Consider the following 21,703-nt stretch of genomic DNA (forward strand, 5'->3'; position numbering starts at 1 on the left):
AATTTTATGTTGTGTTTTGATGATTTTAATATATGTAACTATGTAATATTTCCCGCCAAATTATTTTTTCATTAGATTGAATTCACACACCTACTTGTTTTTAAAATCAAATTGCTCTCTTATTTTAAATCTTAACTGTAATACTTTGCAAAAAAAAAAAAAAGCCAACAAACAAAAGAAATTAACTCGCTCTAATGCTCATCGGCCAGCCCCAGCAGTGAGAGTATAGCGCCACACTGTTCATTTCTCTGCTGTGGGGCTGCAGTGGTTTTTTCCTTTAGTTGCTGGAGCCTGGCACAAGGGGAGAGGAGCTGTGCCTGTAGTCAGGAAATCTGATCTTTAGATACTGATTCTGTTCCTTCCTGACTGTAGGACCTCGGGGAAGACAGTTAACCTCAGTCTTCTCAAAATGTGAATTAGGTGAATTGAAAAGCCCTCTACATGCTTTAGGGATTATGGCAATTAAAAGTATATGCACTGTCAAGAAAAGGAAGACTGAATTGATTATCTACCTCATTGGTCACAACTTAGATGCTATTCCTGATGCTATATTGTGCTCACTGGGTTGTGAAATTACAAATAAGAACACGTGGCTTGTTTGCTGAATCCCTGGGCCTCTGGCCTCTCTGTGTTGGTCCTGGCTGGTTATGACTATTTACCAGTTCACTTCTCAAACCTGGAGGTCAAAGCAGGAACCTCTCTCACCCATACATGTGTGCCTTGTATCGTTTAGCAAGTGCTGAGCCATTTTCTATCTAGACATTGTGATATAAGGTAACACTGACATACTGACAATAGAAAACTGAAAAGGGGACAAGTTACGAAGAAAGAATGATAAAGTGACTAGAGCCTCAGTATGCATGTTGCCTGGAACAGGGAGACAGTGTAAAGCATGATGATAATATGACTTGCAGGTCATCTTCTTCATGTTGCTGAAGGGGACATTACCTTCAGTTTCTCTGTAACAAGTTTTCCATTTAATCTCTGTCACCATATTATTTTATCTCAAAGTTCTTTTTAATCTCCCTGCGTCCAGAAAAAGCTACTGAGCCTAGTTCTCTTTCTCTACTTATCTTAGAGCTGTTCCCACTAGGTTCTTTTAAATAAAAAAGCACAAATATATCTGCTTAAGATTTTCATAATGGGATAACCCCAGTTATCACTGACTCCATGGCTTTTATTTGTCATATAGGCCAAATGATAATAGACTTTATCAGCAGAAAGTTTCCCATTTCATTTGCATTTTGAAATTTCAGATCCTTTGAAAATAGAAAAATACATCATGAAAGCACCTATTAATATGCTCAAGAATGTTGCTCTGCTACTACTTACTGTAGAATTATATGTATTATTCCTACTCAGTCAGAACCCAATATATAAATGATGAAGGTTTGTGATACAGAATTGGCATAGGTTGGAAGGAATTCTGCCTGGATGATTTTTACACTATGCCAGAGTTATTCAATCCAGCTGTCAAATTACCCTTCTCTCTCAGGATGGTTCATTTTACTTTTCTTATTCTGAAGATGAACATCTAAGTCCAAAGACCTTAGAATAGTAGTATTACTACTGTTAAATCAAACCCAGTACCATTGTTCCTGAGTCACTTGGACTATTTAAGTGAATGAATGATCTCTCCTACATAGTGAATTTGGTTCTTGGCTATATCTGTATACTCCTGACTAAACTGGAAGATAGCTTCTAGATTTTCACTCATTACATTTTATCATTGCAAGTTCACTGAAGTTAAGTAAATGTTGCTTCATTTCCCCACAACAGTGGATCCTCAGAAAGCTAGAAGAAGCAAGAGAACCTTCCCCGAACCTCTGACAGAGACCGCTGCCTGAAGATATACAGCAATAAATCATTACAGTTTCTACCTTGTACCTTCCAAAACCTGTTTGGGAAGTGTAGTACAGAAGTAATTTCAAGTACTTTTTTAAAAAATTCAGAATCAAGTAAAACAGCTACATGATTCAACTATTTCAACTCTTTGGGGATCCATTTGGTTTTCTAACTTGAAATCATGCATCTGGTTAAATTCTGATTACTTTATAAAAGAAGTATTTCTTTTATGAATCTTAAGTATTTGCTCCAGGCGATTCTCTATAATGGTGGAGAAATTGCCCATATTTAGCCTAAATTTAATGGAGCTAAATTGAATATTCGTAGTTCACATTTTAAAGTTGTATCATGCTTATGTCAGACTCCCTGAATGAATGATGAATAGATGATGGAATCAGACATTGCCTTAGTGCTATCAAGATAACTTTGGTGGTAGTTTCTTTAGAAACATGAAGTTCATTTTACAGATAAATATTTTAGTATGATTTTCCTTATTTTTTTAAATAAAGGGTAGACTTAAATTACTATTTGAAGTACATAACATGACTATGAAAAATAATCTTTTTTATTTTATATGATACAAATTGACAAATACCCCTTCAAGCCTCATCTTAAGAAAGGCTTGAAGAATTGAGTGTCATACCTGAACAGGGAAAGTCCCTCTCAAATCTTTAAAGCCTTAGAAATACTTCCTCAAGCCAGCATCTTGAGATCTACTTGGTTTACCAAGGTTATATTTTTAATAGATTTAATAGATTGCTGACCTTAAAGGAAAATTCCTGAGGCCTTAACAATACCAGCTTCCTATTCACTGGTAGTATGAAATAAAATTTTACTGTCTTAATACAAGTTATGCTTCAGAACGGATAGCCCCTCTCTGTACAAATGTAGGATAAATATGTGTACCCTACAATCTAACCCAGTAACCTATTCTGTTGGCAATAAATTGAGAATTTCTGATTTGCTTTGTCTTATTCAAATGAGAATCACTCTTTCTAAGTGTGTAGCTCATCCAAACAAGAACTATGGGCAGCAAATCAGTAAAAATGTCATGGGTGTTTTTTCCCTTGGTTTTTGCCCAAGATCCGTGTACCTTTATATTAATGAGAGTTTTCAAGTGAAAGAGGATAAATACATGATTGTAAACCATGAAGAGAACAATGCAGTATCTTATTTATTGAATAATAGAGTATTTGATGCATGTTGTACATGCCACCAAATTACTATAAACTTTTTAGAATTGGAGACTGTATAAGAAGTTAATGGTTGTGAAATTCTCATATTCCTTGAACCCTTGATTTGTTGTAAAAGCTAAAATAAACAGCATGCCAGACTGTAATTGTATTTCTTCCTGACCAAATATTGCTACTAAATACTACTGGTTTTCCTCTGATTATAAAAACACATTGTTTATTAATAATAGTTCCTTCAGGATGTTTTTTTCTTTGATGAACATAAATTTAATCACAAGATGACAAGTTTCAAATCTCATGATAGTGCATGTTCCCTTGATGGCCTTTGTTCAAAGTAACATATACTTTTTGTCTTTTGCTGAGCTCCGCCAATTTTGCATACATTAGAATTAAACCTAAGAATAGAGGTAGTCAGAAATCTTTGATCAGATTGTCCTCGTCTGAAATGTTGCTTTACTGGAGTTCTAGTCAGTGTCATTAGCCAAGTGCCTCATTACCTACTCTAGTTTCATGGTTTTATTCTCAGAAAGAATAGAGACCCATCACTCTTTGGGTATCCCATGATTAAGGGGAAAAGTCTTAATAGTGTAAGGAGAGAAATCCTTCTGGTATCCTCTGGAGGCCAGCCAGAGTGGGTCTTGTCATTAGTACACATGCAAAGCCAGTGTGCCCGTTTTTCCTGTTCCTGTGCCAATAAGAGCCTAGAAATATCTTTTCTTATTCTTTCTCCCCCCATCAGTCATCTGTCCGTCAACACCTCCCATCCGTTCCTGTCTCTGGAATAGAAAGACCCACAATTTCAAGAGCAATAGTTTTATCAGTGGTCTTTGAAGCTTTTTTTCATCTAAAACAAAGAACATAAGTAAATCACTAGATAACGAGTCAGTCTTTTTAGCATAATATTTTACAATTTACAGTTATATGTTTGATTCTATAGTCTTTTTCTTGAATATTAGAGAGTCCATAATCTTAATGGTATTTAAAAAGTAACCTACCTTGAATTATATTTAACTATATTTAGTGGTTCTCAGCTTGAGAACTTTAAACTTGTCTTCGTTGTTGGGTAGTTGCTGTGGAAAGGGGTCCTGAGTGTTCTGTCCTTCATCTCTTTCTATTATGTGTGAGCTGTTGCCCTGTACCCTTCATGTATCCTGATGTGTGATTATGTATGAAGCTGAAGGCTGAGTGTCTGTTCCTAGCCAACTCTCCTCCAGAAAACTATAATCACTAAACATAGCAACTTTAATTTCTGATACAAAAAGAAGCTTGTAATTTCTTCACATTTACAAAATACTCTGTGAACCAAAGAGCATGTGCGCTTCTGCAGTGACTTCCCAACTACAATATGTATATTGGCTGCTCCTTCCCTGGTGTTAGCAAGCCCTTGGGATTTTTCCCAGGCTCACTTCAGTGCAACTGCATTATTTTCTGGTCTCTAAATAATCATGATTAGCTGTGGCAGTCCTTTCCTGTCCCTCTCTCCTCCATAATCCTAATCAATCCCAAAAATATTCTGTGGCCTCCAAAGAAGATTTTCTGAAACTTATTTGTCAATTCTATCATAATTATATCCGTCATTTTTTCCAACAGTAGTAGTAAAAATACTGTCCCAGTGAGTATACACATATCTAACTCATCTCTTAGAAATATCCTGTGAATAGTATCCTGTTACTGTCTGGTAAAAAGTAAAGATGCTATTTAGTGCTGAATTTTATAGACCTTATTTATTCAGTCATCAATGACCAGTTTTCGTTGGTACTTTTCAGGCCCCAGTATTAAAAAGATTACCACAAGGTACTGGGTTAGTTTGCCTATAGGAACTGAAAGTGTTTGCCGAATACACTGAAGGTAGAAGCAGCTGTTTGGAAATGGACGTATTCATGCCCCAGCCACCATAAATCAGAGAAAGCTGTTCGGATTCCAGGGCCATTGCTTTTACCTTCTCTCAAGGTCAGCTAAAATCCTCAAGGACGTTGTTTTTCAAACTGTAGGTCTTAACCCATTAGTGACCCAGGCAATCAGTTCAAGACCAGCATATTTTCTTAATGGAATAGAAAAGAAAACAGCTTTGCAGGTAACAAGGTTAAGTATTGTTTTAGTTAAATAATTAGTTAAATAATCTATATACTGTGTATACTGGGTCACAAAATGTAATTTCTTATCGTGAATTGCAGTTTGGGGAGGAGGAACCTGAAAGCCACTGCTGTAGGAGGCATGTACCATTCAGTGATTGTTGAAACAATCTGGATTGTGCCAAGCCTTACTTTACTTTGGGTAAGGTGCAACAGACCCACAACTCAGGGAGTCTTTAGGCTGTGAGCACTGTCTTTTTCTTTTTTTTTTTTTTTTTTGAGTGAGAAGATAGGATAGCTCTTATTTTGGAAATGTTTTCCTTTTCTGGTATATATCAGATACCTGTGTAATATGTCCCACCAAGTATCAGTGGTCTAGAAAAAGCATAGAGAAGTTAGATCCACAAACAGCTCCCAAAAAAGATCACCGAATATCCTTTAATTTAGTGTATTTCCTCCTCTCTCCCACTAAGCATTTTACTAGGATTGGGCACAGAAGTTCTCCTTTTAAGGACATTGACTTTGCTCCATCTACCTGCCATCTGAGTCACCAAATGGACAAAGGCGAATGGGGAGCTGATTCATAGGTCACAGTCTTTTAGGGCCAAAATACTTATTCTCTGGAGAGTGCCAGACAGATGCCAACACTTTTTAGCTGAAGATAATTGAATTTCCTAGTTTATGTAGGATTCAAGTAGAAAATACAGATAACTTGATTCTTTTTGCAAGATTCAATGCAAAATTTGTTGAATCTGATTAACTTTGGTGCTACCCAGTATCACTGATCGCTCTTCTGCATACTGTAAATGAGAACCACCTGCCCTCCTGCCCAATCCTTTGAAATATGCTTTTGAAATTATACCTTACTGATAATGCTATACCTAATCAAGCTAGCACTGGTTGGTTAAAATTTTTAGAATTCTTATATTCTGTACCTTTGATCATTGCCCCAAACAGCTATCAGCGCAGACCTTTTCTCCCACCTTGTTTCTCTCTACCCCAGTTGGTGTAAAGTAATATTTGTTCCAGGGCTATCCTAAAAGGCTGGCATAAGGACTGAGAAGACACTGGATCTTACTCTTTTGCAAACCTTCATGTTTCTTTAATTGAAACCGTTACTTCCTGTTGTGTAAAATAAATTGTTCCATGTCATTTTTTAAAAAAAAAAATGTTTCACTTTAGAATAACAGATTAGTTCTTTTTTAAAAGCATTATGGCATTTTCCAAAAAATTGATAATCTTGGTTACCCAGTGAGCCATGTAAGATATGAAACTTCAGATTTTATAGGTTGATACTCATATATTTTTAAAGTTTTTATCACTTTACACAAAGCCATTTGTATTATAGTTTAGCACCTGCTGTGATGTCTGTCAGCCTGAAAATCCCTGTCACTGAGCACCATTCACCTTCATTTACTGTTGCTTTGATACCTTTAATAACAGGTTCCTTTTCTTGGAAGTCCTTATAACAGGAAACCCTGTGAGAGTGCTATAATAAAAAGTCCAGTTGTCAAAAGTGTACTTAAAAGATATCATGTTGGAAAAATCCAACATCTCTCTTATGCAGTCATACCACTAGTTCCATTGGCTACTGGAAAGTTTCCAACTTGGAAACTGAAGAACATTCAAGTAAAAATGTAGACTACATTGAAATGTTCTCATTGTCAGTTTTATACCTGCACTCACAGACTGTTAGAAATTGTATCTGGGACTTGTTGCAAGGTCAGATTGTTAAGACTTTTTAAAATGGTCCTCTGTATGTGAATGTGCATTTTACATATAAAATTGAATTTTTCAGGGAATGTGCACTTTAAAAATATTTCCTTACTAATGTTTGTATTGACCAAATAGTTTTTGCTTCTTTGGAATGCTTATTCTTTAGTGAAAATATGATTCTTGGTGATGATACTATTTTAAATGTCTATTTCGGATTCAGTGCAATATTTCCTTGTACTTACGTCTGACCCAGTTGCCTGTTATACAGTCCCTGCCTTGATTTTGTGTGTTCTGATGAGATAATTAATTTATAAACACAAAAATTACAGTGAAGTTCTTGAAATTGAACTTAGTCTTTTTCCTCCTGAAAATTGGTTTGCCATGCGCACCAATGACTTTTTTCTAAATGATGATTTCTTGCTGTTGGTAGAATTGAATTGCTTGGTCACGTGACTGCCCGGTTTAACTCTGTGTACCTCTTTCAAATAAACTGAGTAAAATAAAGGTTTCCGATCTTCAGTCTGCCTCTGTTTTTTAGTTACTGAATAGAACTAGAAACATTACCATTAAGTCCTGTCTCACCTATCTAAACTTTGCCCTCTCTGGGTCCTAAATAAATCTGGATAACTAACAGATTGCCCAGGGTCCTGGTTTTGCAGTCAAAACTGACAGCTTTCCAGCCCAGCATGATCACTGCTGACTAAGAGCTTGAGTGGTAATACCTACCTGATTCGTAAGCACCGAGACTGTGCCTCCCAGCCTCAGAAAACTTCAACCGGCTTATTTCCGAGGTAAGTAATGATTATATTTTGAAAGGAGGACTAAGAGAGAGAACTTCCTACTTGCAGAATTAATATTGACAAGTCATTCGCTTCTAATATGAAGTGTTCAGCCTTTTTATGACTTGTTACTGATACTTAAAGTGACTCAAAGCCATTTTCTTATGTGCTTTGTCAGCCAAAGATAAAAATAATAACCGAGTGCTAGAAAGTGCTTAAAAACAAAATTCCTCATTGTTTAATTGCCCCGTAACTGATTCTCTTGAGCCCTTTTCACATGTTAATTGGATGATAAGAAGCGGTTCCTGACTTTTATTTTTTTTTTTTTGGTTCCTGACTTTTAGAGCATGGTGCCCAACTCCCGCCTCAGGTTGTTTTGCTTTTTGTTTGTTTCGTTTCTAGATATCCTTGAAAGCGACTTCTCAATCCTTTGGGGGTATGTTTTTTCTTTAGGTATTTTATTGTTTATTGATTAATTTTTATTGTTTATTAAAATATACTTGATTTACATATTATGAGTTTCATGTATGCAACATAGTAATGCAATGTTTTTTAATTTTTATTTTATATTGGAGTATAGTTGATTTACAATGCTATGTTAGTATCAGGTATACAGCTAAAGAATTCAGTTATACATATGTCCATTCTATTTTAGATTCTTTTCCAATATAGATTATTATAGAATATCGAGTAGCGTTCCCTGTGCTATATAGTTGGTCTTTGTTGATTATCTGTTTTATCTATAATAGTGTGTGTATATGTTATTCCTAAACTCCTAATTTATCCCTACCCTCCACATTTACCCTTTGGTAGCCAGATGTTTGTTTTCGAAGACTGGGAGTCTATTTCTGTTTTGTAAAGAAGTTCATTTGTATCTTTTTTTTTTTTTTTTTTTTTTAGATTCCACATAAGTGATAGCATAGGATATTTGTCTTTCTCTGTCTGACTTCGCTTCGTATTATAATTTTTAGGTCCACCTATGTTCCTACAAAGAGTCGGACATGACTGAACTTAACTGAGTTCCTGCAAATTGCACTGTTTCATTCTTTTTTTTTTGGCTTAGTAATATTCCATTGTCTATAAGTACCATGTCTTCTTTACCCATTCCCTTGTGATGGGCATTTAGGTTGCTTAGATGTCTTGGCTATTGTAAACTATGCTGCTATGAACACTGGGGTGCATGTATCTTTTCAGTTATGGTTTTCATATGCCCAGGAATTGCATTGGTGGATCCTATGGTAGTTCCATTGTTTATATGTACTGCATCTTTATTCATTCATTTTTTGATGGACATTTAGTTTGCTTCTATGTCCTGGCTACTGTAAATAGTGCTGCAGTGAACATTGGGATGCATGTATCTTTTCAAAGTATGGTTTTCTCTGGGTATATGCCTAGGAGTATGAATGCTGGGTTATATGGTAGTCCTATTTTTAGTTTTTTAAGGAACCTCCATAACATTCTCCATAATGATTGTACCAATTTACATTCCTTCCCAAAGTGTAGGAGACTTCCCTTTTCTCCACACCCTCTCCAGCATTTATCATTTATACATTTTTGATGATGGCCATGCTGACTGGTATGAAGTAGTACCTCATGGTAGCTTTGATTTGCATTTCTCTAGTAATTAGTGATGTTTAGCATCTTTTCATGTGCTTTCTGGCCATATGTATCTCTTCCTTTGAGAAATATCTACTTAGGTCTTCTGCCCATTATATGATGGGGTTGTCATTTTTTTCTTGTTGAACTGCATGAGCTGTTTGTATATTTTGGAGATTAATCCCTTGTCAGTCACTTCATTTACAAATATTTTCTGTCATTCTGTGGATTGTCTTTTCATTTTGTTTATGGTTTCCTTTGCTGTGCAAAAAGCTTTTCAGTTTAATTAGGTCCCATTTGTTTATTTTTATTTTCATTACTGTAGGAAGTGGATCAAAAAATATCTTGCTGTGATTTATGTCATAGACACTTTCTTTTCTTCTTCTGGAACCCCTATAATTCTAATGTTGATGTGTTTAATTTTGTCCCAGAGATCTCTGAACCTGTCCTCATTTCTTCTCATTCTTTTTTCTTTATTCTGCTCCTCAGCTATTCCCACCATTTTATGTGCCAACTGACTTATTCTTTCTTCTGCTTAAGTTATTCTGCTATTGATTCCTGCTAGTATATTTTCATATGTCAGTTGTTGTATTGTTCATCTGTTTATTTGTTGTGTAAGTCTCCCAGCTCTTTGTTAAACATTTCTTGTGTCGTCTTGGTCTGTGCCTCCACTCTTTTTCTGTGATCTTGTGTCACCTGTACTATCACTACTCTGAGTTGTTATTCATTTAGATTGCCTATCTCCACTTGATTGTTCTTCTGGTTTTTTATCTTGTTCCTTCATCTAGAACATACTTCTCTGCCATTTTATTTTGTGTAACTTTCTGTGTTTGTGGTTTCCTTTCCTCAGGCAGCAGGATCATAGTTCCTCTTGGTTCAGGTGTCTTCTGCCCTTTGGTGGGTGAGGTTGGTCCAGGGGCTAGTGCAGGCTTCCTGGTGGGAGGGGCTAGTGCCTACCCCCTGGTGGGTAGAGCTAGGTCTTGTCTGTTTAGTGGGCAGAACCATGTCAAGGGGTGTGTTTAGAGGTGGCTGTGAGCTCAGTACAACTTTAACAGCCTGTCTGCTGATGATTGGAGCTGTGTTCTCCCCCACTGCTGGTGGTTTGGCTTGAGGCATCCCAGCACTGAACCCTACAGGCTGCTGGGTGGGGCCAGGTCTTGGTGCCAAAATGACTACCCCTGGGAGAGCTCACGTTGATCAGGATTCTCTGGGCCTTCACTCCCAGTGTCCTTGCCCCCATGGTGAGCCACAGTTGACCCCCACAACCCCAGGAGGCCCCGCAGCACCCACAGGTAGATGTAGCCCAGGCTTCTGTGGAGTCACTGCTTTATGCTAGGTCCCAGTGCATGTGAAATCTTGTGCGCACCCTCTAAGAGTGGAGTCTCTGCTGCCCCCAGTCCTGTGGAGTTCCTGCACAGTAGGAGGTCCCGCTGGCCCGCAAAACAGAACTCAGTGCTCTGGGGGCCCCTGCTCCTGATGGCGGACCCTCAGACTGGAGAGGTGGATGTGCTGCTCAGAACTCTCACTCCTGTGAGAGCGTGGGCAGCAATCGGCCCCTGCTCCCGTGTCTCCCATTCTTTGTTCTCTTACACAAAATGGCCTTGGCTATTCCTGGAATGTTACTGTTCAGATTAAATTTTGATATCATTGTCAGGCTCCACAAAAACACTTGCTTTTGCCTTCATTTCTTGAATGAAGGTTAGCTTTTAAAGCTTAATGCCTCAAAAAGGAGGATGAAGGGGAGCAGAATATGCCATCACCAAATATGCCTCTTTAGCAAAGGGATTATTTTGAGCAGATTATTTTCAAGAAAAGCTCTAAAAATCTAGTAGAAATTACGCATTTGCAGGAGACCTTTACATTTATGACATAAACTTTTATTTGTAAGGGTGTGTCTCCTAATCTGTACCAGAAAGAGAAAGATGACTCTAAATCACAGGAAACTCTTATCAATGGAGAAGATACCCAGCTCAAATCTGCATAACAACATTACCCCATTTACTGTGTTTTTCCTGGTAACTTCTCACAACTAGCCTTCTCCCAACATTCTTCTGGTGTCTTTAGCTGAAAAAGGTATTTAAGGTGATGGCTTGGGCCATTGATGGAGTTACTCAGTTTTCCAGGGTGTCTCACATGTAAATAGGAGGTATATATGTTATTTGTTTTCTATTTGTTTTTCTCCTGTTAATCTGTCTTTTATTATAGGGGTGGGGTCTCAACTAAGAACCAAGAATGGCAGGGGGGTAATCTTTCTTCCCCACTTGACAGTTGGGTGACCCATGATGGGACCTGCTGAAACACTGTACTTCCTTTGGAGCCTGAAGATGGGAACCTGGAAAACTGGCAGAAGCCAGCAAAGGGTAAGAATTCTTATAGAAGTAATCTCTCTCAGATCTCTGTCTATAAGGTAGGAAGAGGAACTTGCCCCTTATTCTTTCCTTTGCAAATTTAGATTTATAGAAGAAAATGTTCATGTGAATTAGTTCCTTGAGTATGAAGACTCTGGTAGAGATTTTATTATAAGTACTTTTCTTTTCTGTTGATCCCTTTCCCTTCCAGAGATGGTCACTGACTTACATTGTCTGTCCTTTGTGTCATTTTTCATAAGGAGGAGAACTGTAGTCAAGATAAGGTTTTCTTTCATCTTGTTCTTTGTCTTGAGAGCTTGGCTTTTCAACTGATAGAAAAACTGTCTCTATTCATCACCAGCTGGAAGATGCTAGTATCGACGTGTACCTGGCAGCCACACAGTAGGATGGAGATTTGAAACACACAGTGACAGGTAGCATTCCCACTGTGCCAGCTCTCAAGAGAATTTGTCTGAAGGGGCCCCAGTCCATGAGGGGCCAACCTTTGTTTGCATGTCAACCTTTGTTGTCTTGTTAGTGGTAGAAAAGTCCCATTCCACTAGTGTCTGCCTGGTATTACAGATTAGCAGATTTGTGACTAGAGGTATTTCACATTCTCATAGAAAAACCTGGGAGATTGTTTTCAGTACATCATTCTTCCCTGTGAGAAAGAGGGTCTTTAATTTCTTAGGGCTAACTCTGGGAGTGAACTTTCTAGATCTTAGGATCTTTTGCAGCCCCTTAGGGCACACCTCTTGCACCCACGTTAAGCCATAAAAAGGTTTATTGATTTGAGTTGCTGTTGAGATTAATATAATACCACTGAAGATCCTACTCATCAATGGCCAGATGATGGATCTTTTGAATTGGAAAAACTTTTGTATTTGAAAAAAATTTTAGAGAGCTCTTACTCTAAAGAATTGTCTTATTGGTACCTATGGGGAGATCAAGTTGAAAAGAGGACACAAAGGAATATCATGTCTAGCCTTTGTGCTTGGATGCTCAGTTGTGTCCAGTTTTTTGTGATCCCATGGACTGTAGCCTGCCAGTCACCTCTGTCCATAGGGATTCTCCAGGCAGGAACACTGGAGTGGGTTGCCATGCCCTCTTCCAGGGGATCTTCCCAACCCAGGGATCAAACCCAGGTTTCTCACATTGCAGACAGATTCTTTACCAACTGAGCCACCAGTCAAGGGTTTAGTGCAATTTGTAAAGTCTGTATAAAGCATTCAATACTGAGGCCTCTGAATGCGCGCCTTGAGTGTACAATCCAACTTTGAACAACTTTTGCTTCTGTCAACCCCTGAACACCGACCTTTAACTCTTTAACAAGATAAAGTTACAAAGCCCCTTTTGCCTACACTTTCAGAAGTTCCTACCAGATTTAGAAAAGAGTTAGGATCAATGACCATTCACAACCTCACTCACAAGGACCTTTTTAAACTTTTTTTTTTTTTTAAAGAATATTTTATTTGGCTCTGACAGGTCTTAGTTGCTGCATGTGGGATCTTTGTGGCGGTATGTGGGGTCTAGTTCCCTGACCAGGGATCAAATCCAGACCCTCTACATTGGGAGCAGAGTCTTAACTGCTACACCACCAAGGAGGACCCACAGGACCTTGATTGGATGTTCAAAGGTATTCTTCTCATCTGTAATTATACTGCAGTTATCAGATAAGCCAGACAGTCCCCTAGTAGATGGACCTCCCAACTGCACCCCAAGGAAATGACCATAATGTCTCCCAAGCTGTCCTGCAGATGATCAAGAAATGGATCAGCTGGAGGTCAGTGTTGAGGGGTTGATAGAAGCAAAAGTTGTTCAAAGTTGGATTGTATGCTCAAGGAGTGCATTCAGAGGCCTCTGTATTGAATGCTTTATACAGACTTTACAAAGACAAATTGCACTAAACCCTAAAGCTCCAGGACATAGGAGTCTTTTTATTTCCTTCTTAGTTGGAATGGAAAGCTTCTCCTTGGCAAAAAGGGAGTGATTGTAAACAGAAAAATGATACTTCAGTAAATAACATACTCTTATGGGTATAAGAGTCCTATTAATTGTCTGTTTCCTTTTTTACCTATAAAGTAGACGGGATCCTGAATTACTCTACTTTCCTCAAATAATCTGGCTACATCTCTTCAAACTGTTTCCAGTTTTCTTCCACTCTTTTGACTTGGAATCAAAGTCAAATTGTTATGAAATTCTTAGAAATCTAATGTGCTTAGATGCTCAGTTGTGTCCAAGACTTTGCAACCCAATGGACTGTAGCCTCTGTCCATGGGATTCCCCCTGCAAGATACTAGAGTGGGGTGCCATTTCCTCCTCCAGAGGATCTTCACAACCCAAGGATCAAACCTAAGTCTCTCATATCTCCTGCATTGGCAGGCAGATTCATTACCACTAGTGCCACCTGGGAAGCCAGGTAAGAAATCTGACATGTCCTTATATATTAATAATATCATCATTTGTAATTCTAGTTTTCTTAAAATGTATGTCATAGAAATAACCATATTTCTTTGCCAACTGACAAAGGCTCATCAGTTTTTTTAATCATGACTATTTTTAAATCTTTTGTCATTTATGAAAGTTATTGTTTTGCTTTTACAGAAGTATTTCCCAAAGTCCTGCAAACTGGATGTTAAGTGGATTGATACAAACTTCAGAGAAGCAGCCCAAATGGCTCATATTTAGATCATCTTTGTGCCTGATGCTCTGTGGGCCACTCAGGAAGTTTACCTGAATATCTGATGACATCAGAGGCATTCAAACTTGGAAGATGCTTCAGCTCCAACATCTAGAAATCTGATCGGGGGGCCTTCAGGACTCAGGCTGAGTTTATAATTTGCCCCAACCACTAACTTTTGTTTTTCTTTTGTTTCCATAGACATGCTTGTTAATAAGTACCTAATTGCTCACACCATTTAAGGCTAACTTCGGGACCCCACCTGCAACACTAGCTCCTGAAATGAGACAGCTGTTCAACTGAACTGACCTCCTCTCAAGACTAAGAGGTTGGTTCAATGAAATAATAGTCTATCAACTTAGCTTCTGGACTATAAAACTTCACTGAACTTTTAAAGACAGGACTGAAGGGGAACAGAGTGTGTGACCCAAATATACACCTCTTTAGTATAAGAATTACTTAGAGCATTTATTTATTTTAGGTTCTTTCCCCATGTAGGTCATTAGAGAGTAGTGACTAGAGTTCTCTGTACTATATGGCAGGTTCTTATTAGCTATTTTATATAGTGTATAGGTGTCAATCCCACTCTCTCAGTTCATCCCTCCTCCTTGGTAACCGTACGTTTGTTTTCTACAAATACAAAAGTATTTCCCAAAGTCCTGCGAACTAAATGTTAAGTGGATTGTTATAAACTTCAGAGAAACAGCCCAAAAGGCTCATGTTTAGATCATCTTTGTGCCTGATGCTCTGTGGGCCACTCGGAGTTTACCTGAACATCTGATGACATCAGAGGCATTCAAACTTGGAAGATGCTTTAGCTCCAACATCTAGAAATCTATGACTCTATTTCTGTTTTGTAAGTAAGTTCACTTATACCATTTTTTGGATTCCACATATAAGTGATAACATGTATTTGTCCTTCTCTGACTTCACTCATATGATGATCTCTAGGTCGATCTGTGTTGCTGCAGGTGGCACTGTGGTGTTCATCTCCGTAGCTGAGTGATATTCCAGTGTGTATGTGTGCCCCACCTTCTTCACCCATTCATCTGTTGATGGACATTTAGGTCGCTTCTATGTCTTGGCTATGGTAGATGGTGCTGCTGTGAACATTGGGATGCTTATTATCTTCAAGTTATGGCTTTCTTGGATATATGCTCAGGAGTAGGACTGCTGGATCTTATGGTAGTTCTGTTTTTAGTTTTCTGAGGAACCTCTGTTCTGTTCTCCATAGTAGCTGCACTAATTTACATTCCCACCAACAGTGTTTGAGGGTTCCCTTTTCTCCACATCCTCTCCAGCATTTATTGTTTGTAGATTTTTTGATGATGGCCCTTGTGACCGGTGTGAAGAAGTACCTCATGGTAGTGCTGATTTGCATTTCTCTATTAATTAGTGATGTTGAGCATCTTTTCATGTGCTTTTGGTGATTGTTTTTAAGAAACAAGAGACACAGGAAAAGCTCTGAAAATCTAGGAGAAGTTACCCTTTTGTAAGGGAAATATACATTTATTTTAAGGAACTCTCCATTTTAAATGTGTCTTCTTCTCTGTTCCTAGAAGGGTGATTCTAAATGACAAATTATCAATGTAGACGGTGCCCATCTTAATTCAGCTAAACAACCTTACCCTTTTTTTTAATTGTGCTTTACCTATTAATCTCCCATAAGTGACCTTCTCTTCTCCTCCATCTTTCTTGCATCTTCAGCTGAAGAAAGTATTTAAGGTGATGGCTTGAGTCATTTTAGTAGAGTTAAACTCAGTTTTCCAGGATATCTCCCATGTATACAGGAGGATACATGGTGTTAGGCTTACATTATTTTATTATTAGAAGGGTGAGGTCTCAGCCAAGAACCTAGAAGGGTGGAAGGAAAATTATTTTACCTCCCCAATAGGGACATTTAGGAAGTTTCTGAGTTATTAAAGTCACAGCATTTTTCTTTTTAGGAGCAGAACTATCAAAGAAACATAATCCAGTGCTAATGGCAAAATGGTATATTCTTAGCCTCCTCAGAAAGGCACGACATACATGGTTCAAACAGCAAATCTGTGTAGCCTTCAGAACTCTGGCAGAGGGTACAGTACATTCGTTAAACAATTTGGGCTGTTAGCTGTTTCATAAGTTTATAAGGCCTGGTCATCTCCATTGGAATATATATATGTGTGTAAGTTTTCACCACACATTTTTCACCAGTACAGCATAATACTATCTAGAGTCCATAGTAATCAAATTGTGGCAAAACTAAATTAGAGGTACTGATACAATCATTAATTTGACTTAGAAAGTTAACACAAAGGAAAACAAACTTAAAAAACAAATCTCTGGTTGCATGTTGAATACTTCAGCATGAAGAGAGAAAAACAATTACAATTTTTAAAAAAGGTTACCTAACTAACTAGGTCTCAAAGCAGGATCTATAAATTGACAGGCTCCTCTGTTACGTGATTTTTCTAATGGCACACACACTTCAATTAAAAAAAAACATAAATCAAGTGGCTTTTTAGAATTCTGTAGAATACCAAATTCAAAAATTATACAAAGAATCTTACAGCTTAAAGTTAAGAATAGAAATGTAAAAGCAAGACTTTGAAAACGTTTTGCTGAATTCAGACATCTTACAAGCTCCATCACCCATCCCCATGGCTGTATGATGGACTTGGCGCCACCAAGTGGGCTGAGCTGGGTGATGTCAGAGCACTTGCAAATAAAACAGATCTGGTTTTCTGGCCCAGGTGAGGGGTGCACAGCAACTTTTACACCAGGTTGAATTCCCTCAGGTTTAGTTGTAGAATTGTGTCTTTCACAGCAGCAAACACAAAGCGGATATTCTCTGTGTCTGTAGCACATGTGAAGTGGGAATAGATGACTTTCTCTTTGTCAGGATTCTGATCTTGATAAAGCTTCAGGATAAAGTCTCTGGCAGCTTTGACATCTTGCTTTGGTCCTGTCATGAGGGCAGTCAGAATCAAAAAGAAAGATACCAACTCACCACCAGGTCATCTCAAAAGTCATAGTCAGAGTACTCTTGTTCTTACTAGGAATCCTTCTCTGAGCCATCTTATTTCTAGAGGCTTTTTTACTTGGGGCATTATTTTGTTATGAACCTGCAGAAGGGTATTTTAAGTGTCCACTGGTATCTTAAAATCATACTTGAAAGAGATTTGTTGAAAAATAGTGACCTAATTTAATTTTCTGATTTGGACCATTTTTGAAGGGGTAATTAATTACTCTTTAAAAATATACTGATTTATTTGGCTGCACCAGGTCTTAGTTGCAGCATGCGGGATCTAGTTCCCGCTCCACTGTGAGTGCAGAGTCTTAGCCACTGGACCACCAGGGAAGTCCCTGAAGAGGTAGTTCTTAAGTGAAGTAGAGGAGGGAAAAGAGAGAATATGGGGCCTAACACAGCGAAGCTCCCAAGTCTGATTGTGAAGCTTGAGAGCTGTATGCTACATTGTCAATGTGGTTAATAAAAGGAAAAAGGAGAGCGTTTAAACACCACTTGGCTAAATATCAGTATCAAACTTGGTAATGTTTCTGCACCAGAATTAATTAGCGACAGGGTCTAAACTCTCCCTCCACCTTGGAGAGGTCATAAAGATAACGTCCGTGTCCACCCTGTCTGGTGAAGGGGCTGCCACATTTCGGCACTAGAAGCGCAGAGATGAGTCAGGCACAGTCTCTGCCCTCAGGGTCTGCTGGGACAAGACAGCTGAAGGCAGAGAGGGCAACTCAAGCCCAGGCCCCCAGGGGAGCCTGCGGGGGCGCACCTACTGTGGAAGGAGGTGGGGTGAGGATCAGAAGGCCTTCCCAAAGGAGGAGGTGCCTGATTTGGGTCTCAGAGAACAAAGCAGAATTAGCAAGGGAGTTGGCAGCACATCCCAGGCAAGAGGAGAGGTGTGTGCAGAGGTGCTGAGGTGAAAACACGCTGATTTGACTGGAGCTTCCATTCAGAAGTGAGGGATGATAAGAAAGTCCGTTAGAGGCAGATCAAGGAGGCCCAGATAAGCTATGCTGAGAGCTCTGAACTGGTGCCAGGGAGGTCAGGGCCACAGGATGGACACTTACTTACCAGTGTATTCTGGAAAATAGCTAATTAGATGAGAGTACATGATTTTCTCTTCCAAAAGATCCTTCTTGTTTAAGAACAGAATCACTGATGAGTTCAGAAACCAGGGGTAGGTGATGATAGTTTTAAATAAGGCTTTACTCTCTTCCATGCGGTTCTAAATGAAAAACAAGAGCTTTAGGATAAACTAGGAAGAAAAACAGTGCTTTGGGAACAGCATGCCGAATCACCGCTTCCATCCACTTGTCCTCTCACCCAGCTGTCGTCTCCAGGTCGCTGGCCTTGCTCAGGCTGGGGAGGGAGTGACAGGTGGTTCCTGCTTCAATTTCCCTCATCCTCACCCTCCCATTAATCACCCTCTTCTGGAACTCCTCTCACGCAAATTCTTCTCTGGCCCCAAACACATAAGGATATAAGAAAGGCTTTTGTGTAACTTGGAAAAGGAAGGTTGAAACCCAGAATTGACACACGTTTTCTGTGTGTAACTACTGGGATTACCAGGTGGGGGCTGAGATGCTCTTTCACTGGGTGTGGGCTTCCAGACTGGGCCTCAGGAGTCCAGTGACAGTGAGAGGAAGGCAGGCTCTTCTGGGAGGGCTACCGGCCTCAGAGACGCTGATGGAGGAGAGAGCTAATGCTACCGAGCACCTGCCCTGCACCATGTCTGATAGGCAGGTAACAGCCGACGCTCTCCCAGGGAACGGGTCCCCATTTATGGGCGAGCATACTGTTCACAAAGATGCAGATGCTTTCCCTGGACTGTACAGTAGCACAATCCAGTGAAAGCTATGCAGACAGTAATAATTTCTGAACATTAGACACTGGCAAGAAAATATTAAATGAAAGTAGATAGGGCATGTATAAATCTTCTCTGGTGACAATAATCTAGCATTCCACCCTCTCCCAAGTATTTCTAAGAAGAAAGAAACACTTTCCTTCCTTCTTTCGTTTAGACTGGGAAACATGGCCCTCCTGCTACAGAGGGACACCTAAATTTCTGCTCCTGTGACTCCCAATGCCTGGGCCCATTCTCCCACTCAGTAATTTTTGGGGATCAGTTCCGGACTCTGTCCCCAAAAAGGTAAGGTCTCACTTGTTTTTAAAGCTTCTTTAGCATTAATTATGATGTTATCAGTAATGAGCTCCAAGGAACTACAACATATGAAAAAAACCATTCCTATACACCATAGTGAGTGGAGGTAAGACATATCTCCAGCCAGGATAGAAAAGTCTGGAGTGGCAACCACTTCATTTTCCCCCAGATACCTAGGATTTTTCAGAGAGGAGAAACTAATTTCTAAGTATATCTAAGGTACTCATCCCTGGCGCACCTGAGAAACGAAATCTTCCCTGAGAAACGTTCTAAGTAATTCCTGAGACAAATTTGGAGCTAATTTTTCATATTGATAACTCAATGCCTTTGCTTTAAAAAAAAAAAAACAAACCTCTCTCCACTGGGAGAGCTGGGTGGCAGCCAAGATTTCTATTCTTCTTTGCACAATGACACTAGCAAATGGGCTAATCTGCCACTAATTAGCTAATGTAACTGTGCTCCTCAGAGAAAAGTCTGCTTTCAAAAAATACAAGATAGAATTTGTTCATAATTATTGCCTAATCCTGGACAGAATTCTTTATTGATTTCCTTTTATTCCCTGCAGGCAAGAGGTATCTCTAAAAGGTCAAGAGGTCTGGTGCAAAAGGTAGGGGAAAAGACGGTGATTATCACACAGAAAATATCCCTAACCTCACAAAGAAGGGGCGGGATGGTTCTCTTCACTTTCCTGGCAGATCCAGTTAATGGAATTTAACCAGCCAGTGCCATGGCGGCTCTGCAGAGGGCACCAAATGCCTGACTGGGGTGGATCAGTGGCAGCTGCCCCCGGACAGCTCCAAGCATCTGGTACCACTTCCCTGGCCAGCTTAGCTCAGGACCTAATTTGAGAGCACCATGGAGGTTGGAAAGCCTGTCCTTAGGTAAGTCTATTAGAAATAGTGTTGTTCAACTTTGGTTGTATATGTGCATCCCCAGGGGACTTAGTGAAGGTAACCCCCAACTCTAAACCAGGAAATAAGAATCTCAACAATAGGGTCCTAAAAATGTTTTTAAAGGAGGAAAAAAAAAAAACCCTCCCACTATGCAGCCAAGGCCGAGACCCATGTTTCTGAGTGGCTCTGCCCTTCATGAAGACTAGATGTCCAAGGTCAGGCCATACACAGTTGTTCTTTAAGGTCCCCTGGGAATTTCAGTGTCCATCTAAGTGTGAGAGTCAGGATTCTAGGTCAGTGATTCTCAGATTACCTGGGATCTTCTTAAGGATCCTGCTTTATTTGGCCTGGGGTGATTCGGAAGGTGTGCATTCCTAACAAGCACCCAGGTGATGCCAGGGCTGCCAGCCCACAGGCTATACTTCCAGAAGTGAGGCAACTTAACCTAAGGGATAGGGCCTAATGCCAGAGTGGGCTGGCTTTTTGCAAACTGCAGAAATAGGTTTCTGTTTCCACAGCTAACCAGACTTCCCCACCCAGCATACCTCATTGTCACACTCAGCCAGGACCTGGTCATATTCACTCAGAGCAACCAAAAAAATAATGGAGGTGACACTCTCAAAGCAGTGAATCCATTTCCGTCTTTCAGATCGCTGGCCACCAACATCCACCATCCTGTTTAATAGAATAAACATAGGACTCTCTGGGGGGAAAGCACATGGAAATCAGCACTCTTTAGGGTCCTCAATAATTGTTAAGAATAAAAAGGGATCCTCAGATTAAAATGCTTGAGCACCGCTGCTTTAGGCAATGAGGAACCATACGATGTTTCCTAGCAAAGGAGGCAACAGAATGTAAGTGAAGTTACTGAAGATGCATGCAGAGGTCACTCAGATGGAGCTTGCTTGAGGATACTGGTTAGGGAGCTGCTGCAATAGTCCAGGCAGAAGTTCAGGCATCACTTGGGTGGTGCCCAAACCATCCCAGAGTGCCGGGATACCAGACACAAAAGGGCAGGCAGGCTTCTGACTACTCGCCACCTCTTGTTTCCTGGCCCCTCCAGCTAATCCAGAGATTCTTTGTCATTAGCTGGATGCTCCCCCTTTCCTAGAAAACCTGTAAGTGCCCTCTGTCTGATGTGGAGACCCAAAGCCTTCGCCTGTGTCTTTGGGCAACTTCAGGGTGTCATAACCCAAGGGTCAGTCACAAGCTCGAGTGTTCCAGGGCTCAGGCAGTTTACAGAAATGAGTCCGGAGACCTCTCTCAGGTAACAAAGGATACACTTAAGGCATGCTGTGCTGGGCCCGTCTAGAGGGAGGTTTTGGAAGGGTTAAGCAGAGATTGATTCTGAAAAGGTTCAAATAAATTCGTGGGCACACAGGGCATGTGCTCACAGAGATGCCGAGTATCGGGGGGCTG

General features: G+C 39.8%; 2 protein-coding genes across 2 annotated transcripts in view; one reads left to right on the forward strand and one right to left on the reverse strand.

Moving 5' to 3' along the window:
• The window catches only part of VPS13A (vacuolar protein sorting 13 homolog A), a 274,739-nt gene extending 267,394 nt beyond the window's left edge, over positions 1-7,345 (forward strand). The window contains exon 72 of the mRNA XM_061132455.1: positions 1,780-7,345. Coding sequence (XP_060988438.1) covers positions 1,780-1,830 — 51 coding nt within the window. The 3' untranslated portion in view covers positions 1,831-7,345. The remainder of the gene's footprint in view (positions 1-1,779) is intronic.
• An 8,863-nt stretch (positions 7,346-16,208) lies between these two features.
• The window catches only part of GNA14 (G protein subunit alpha 14), a 183,497-nt gene continuing 178,002 nt past the window's right edge, over positions 16,209-21,703 (reverse strand). The window contains exons 5-7 of the mRNA XM_061132831.1: positions 20,830-20,959; positions 18,302-18,455; positions 16,209-17,173 (exon numbers count right to left, since the gene is read on the reverse strand). Coding sequence (XP_060988814.1) covers positions 16,983-17,173; positions 18,302-18,455; positions 20,830-20,959 — 475 coding nt within the window. The 3' untranslated portion in view covers positions 16,209-16,982. The remainder of the gene's footprint in view (positions 17,174-18,301; positions 18,456-20,829; positions 20,960-21,703) is intronic.

The sequence above is a fragment of the Dama dama genome, chromosome 29 (assembly GCF_033118175.1).
Source record: "Dama dama isolate Ldn47 chromosome 29, ASM3311817v1, whole genome shotgun sequence".
Lineage (NCBI taxonomy): Eukaryota > Metazoa > Chordata > Mammalia > Artiodactyla > Cervidae > Dama > Dama dama.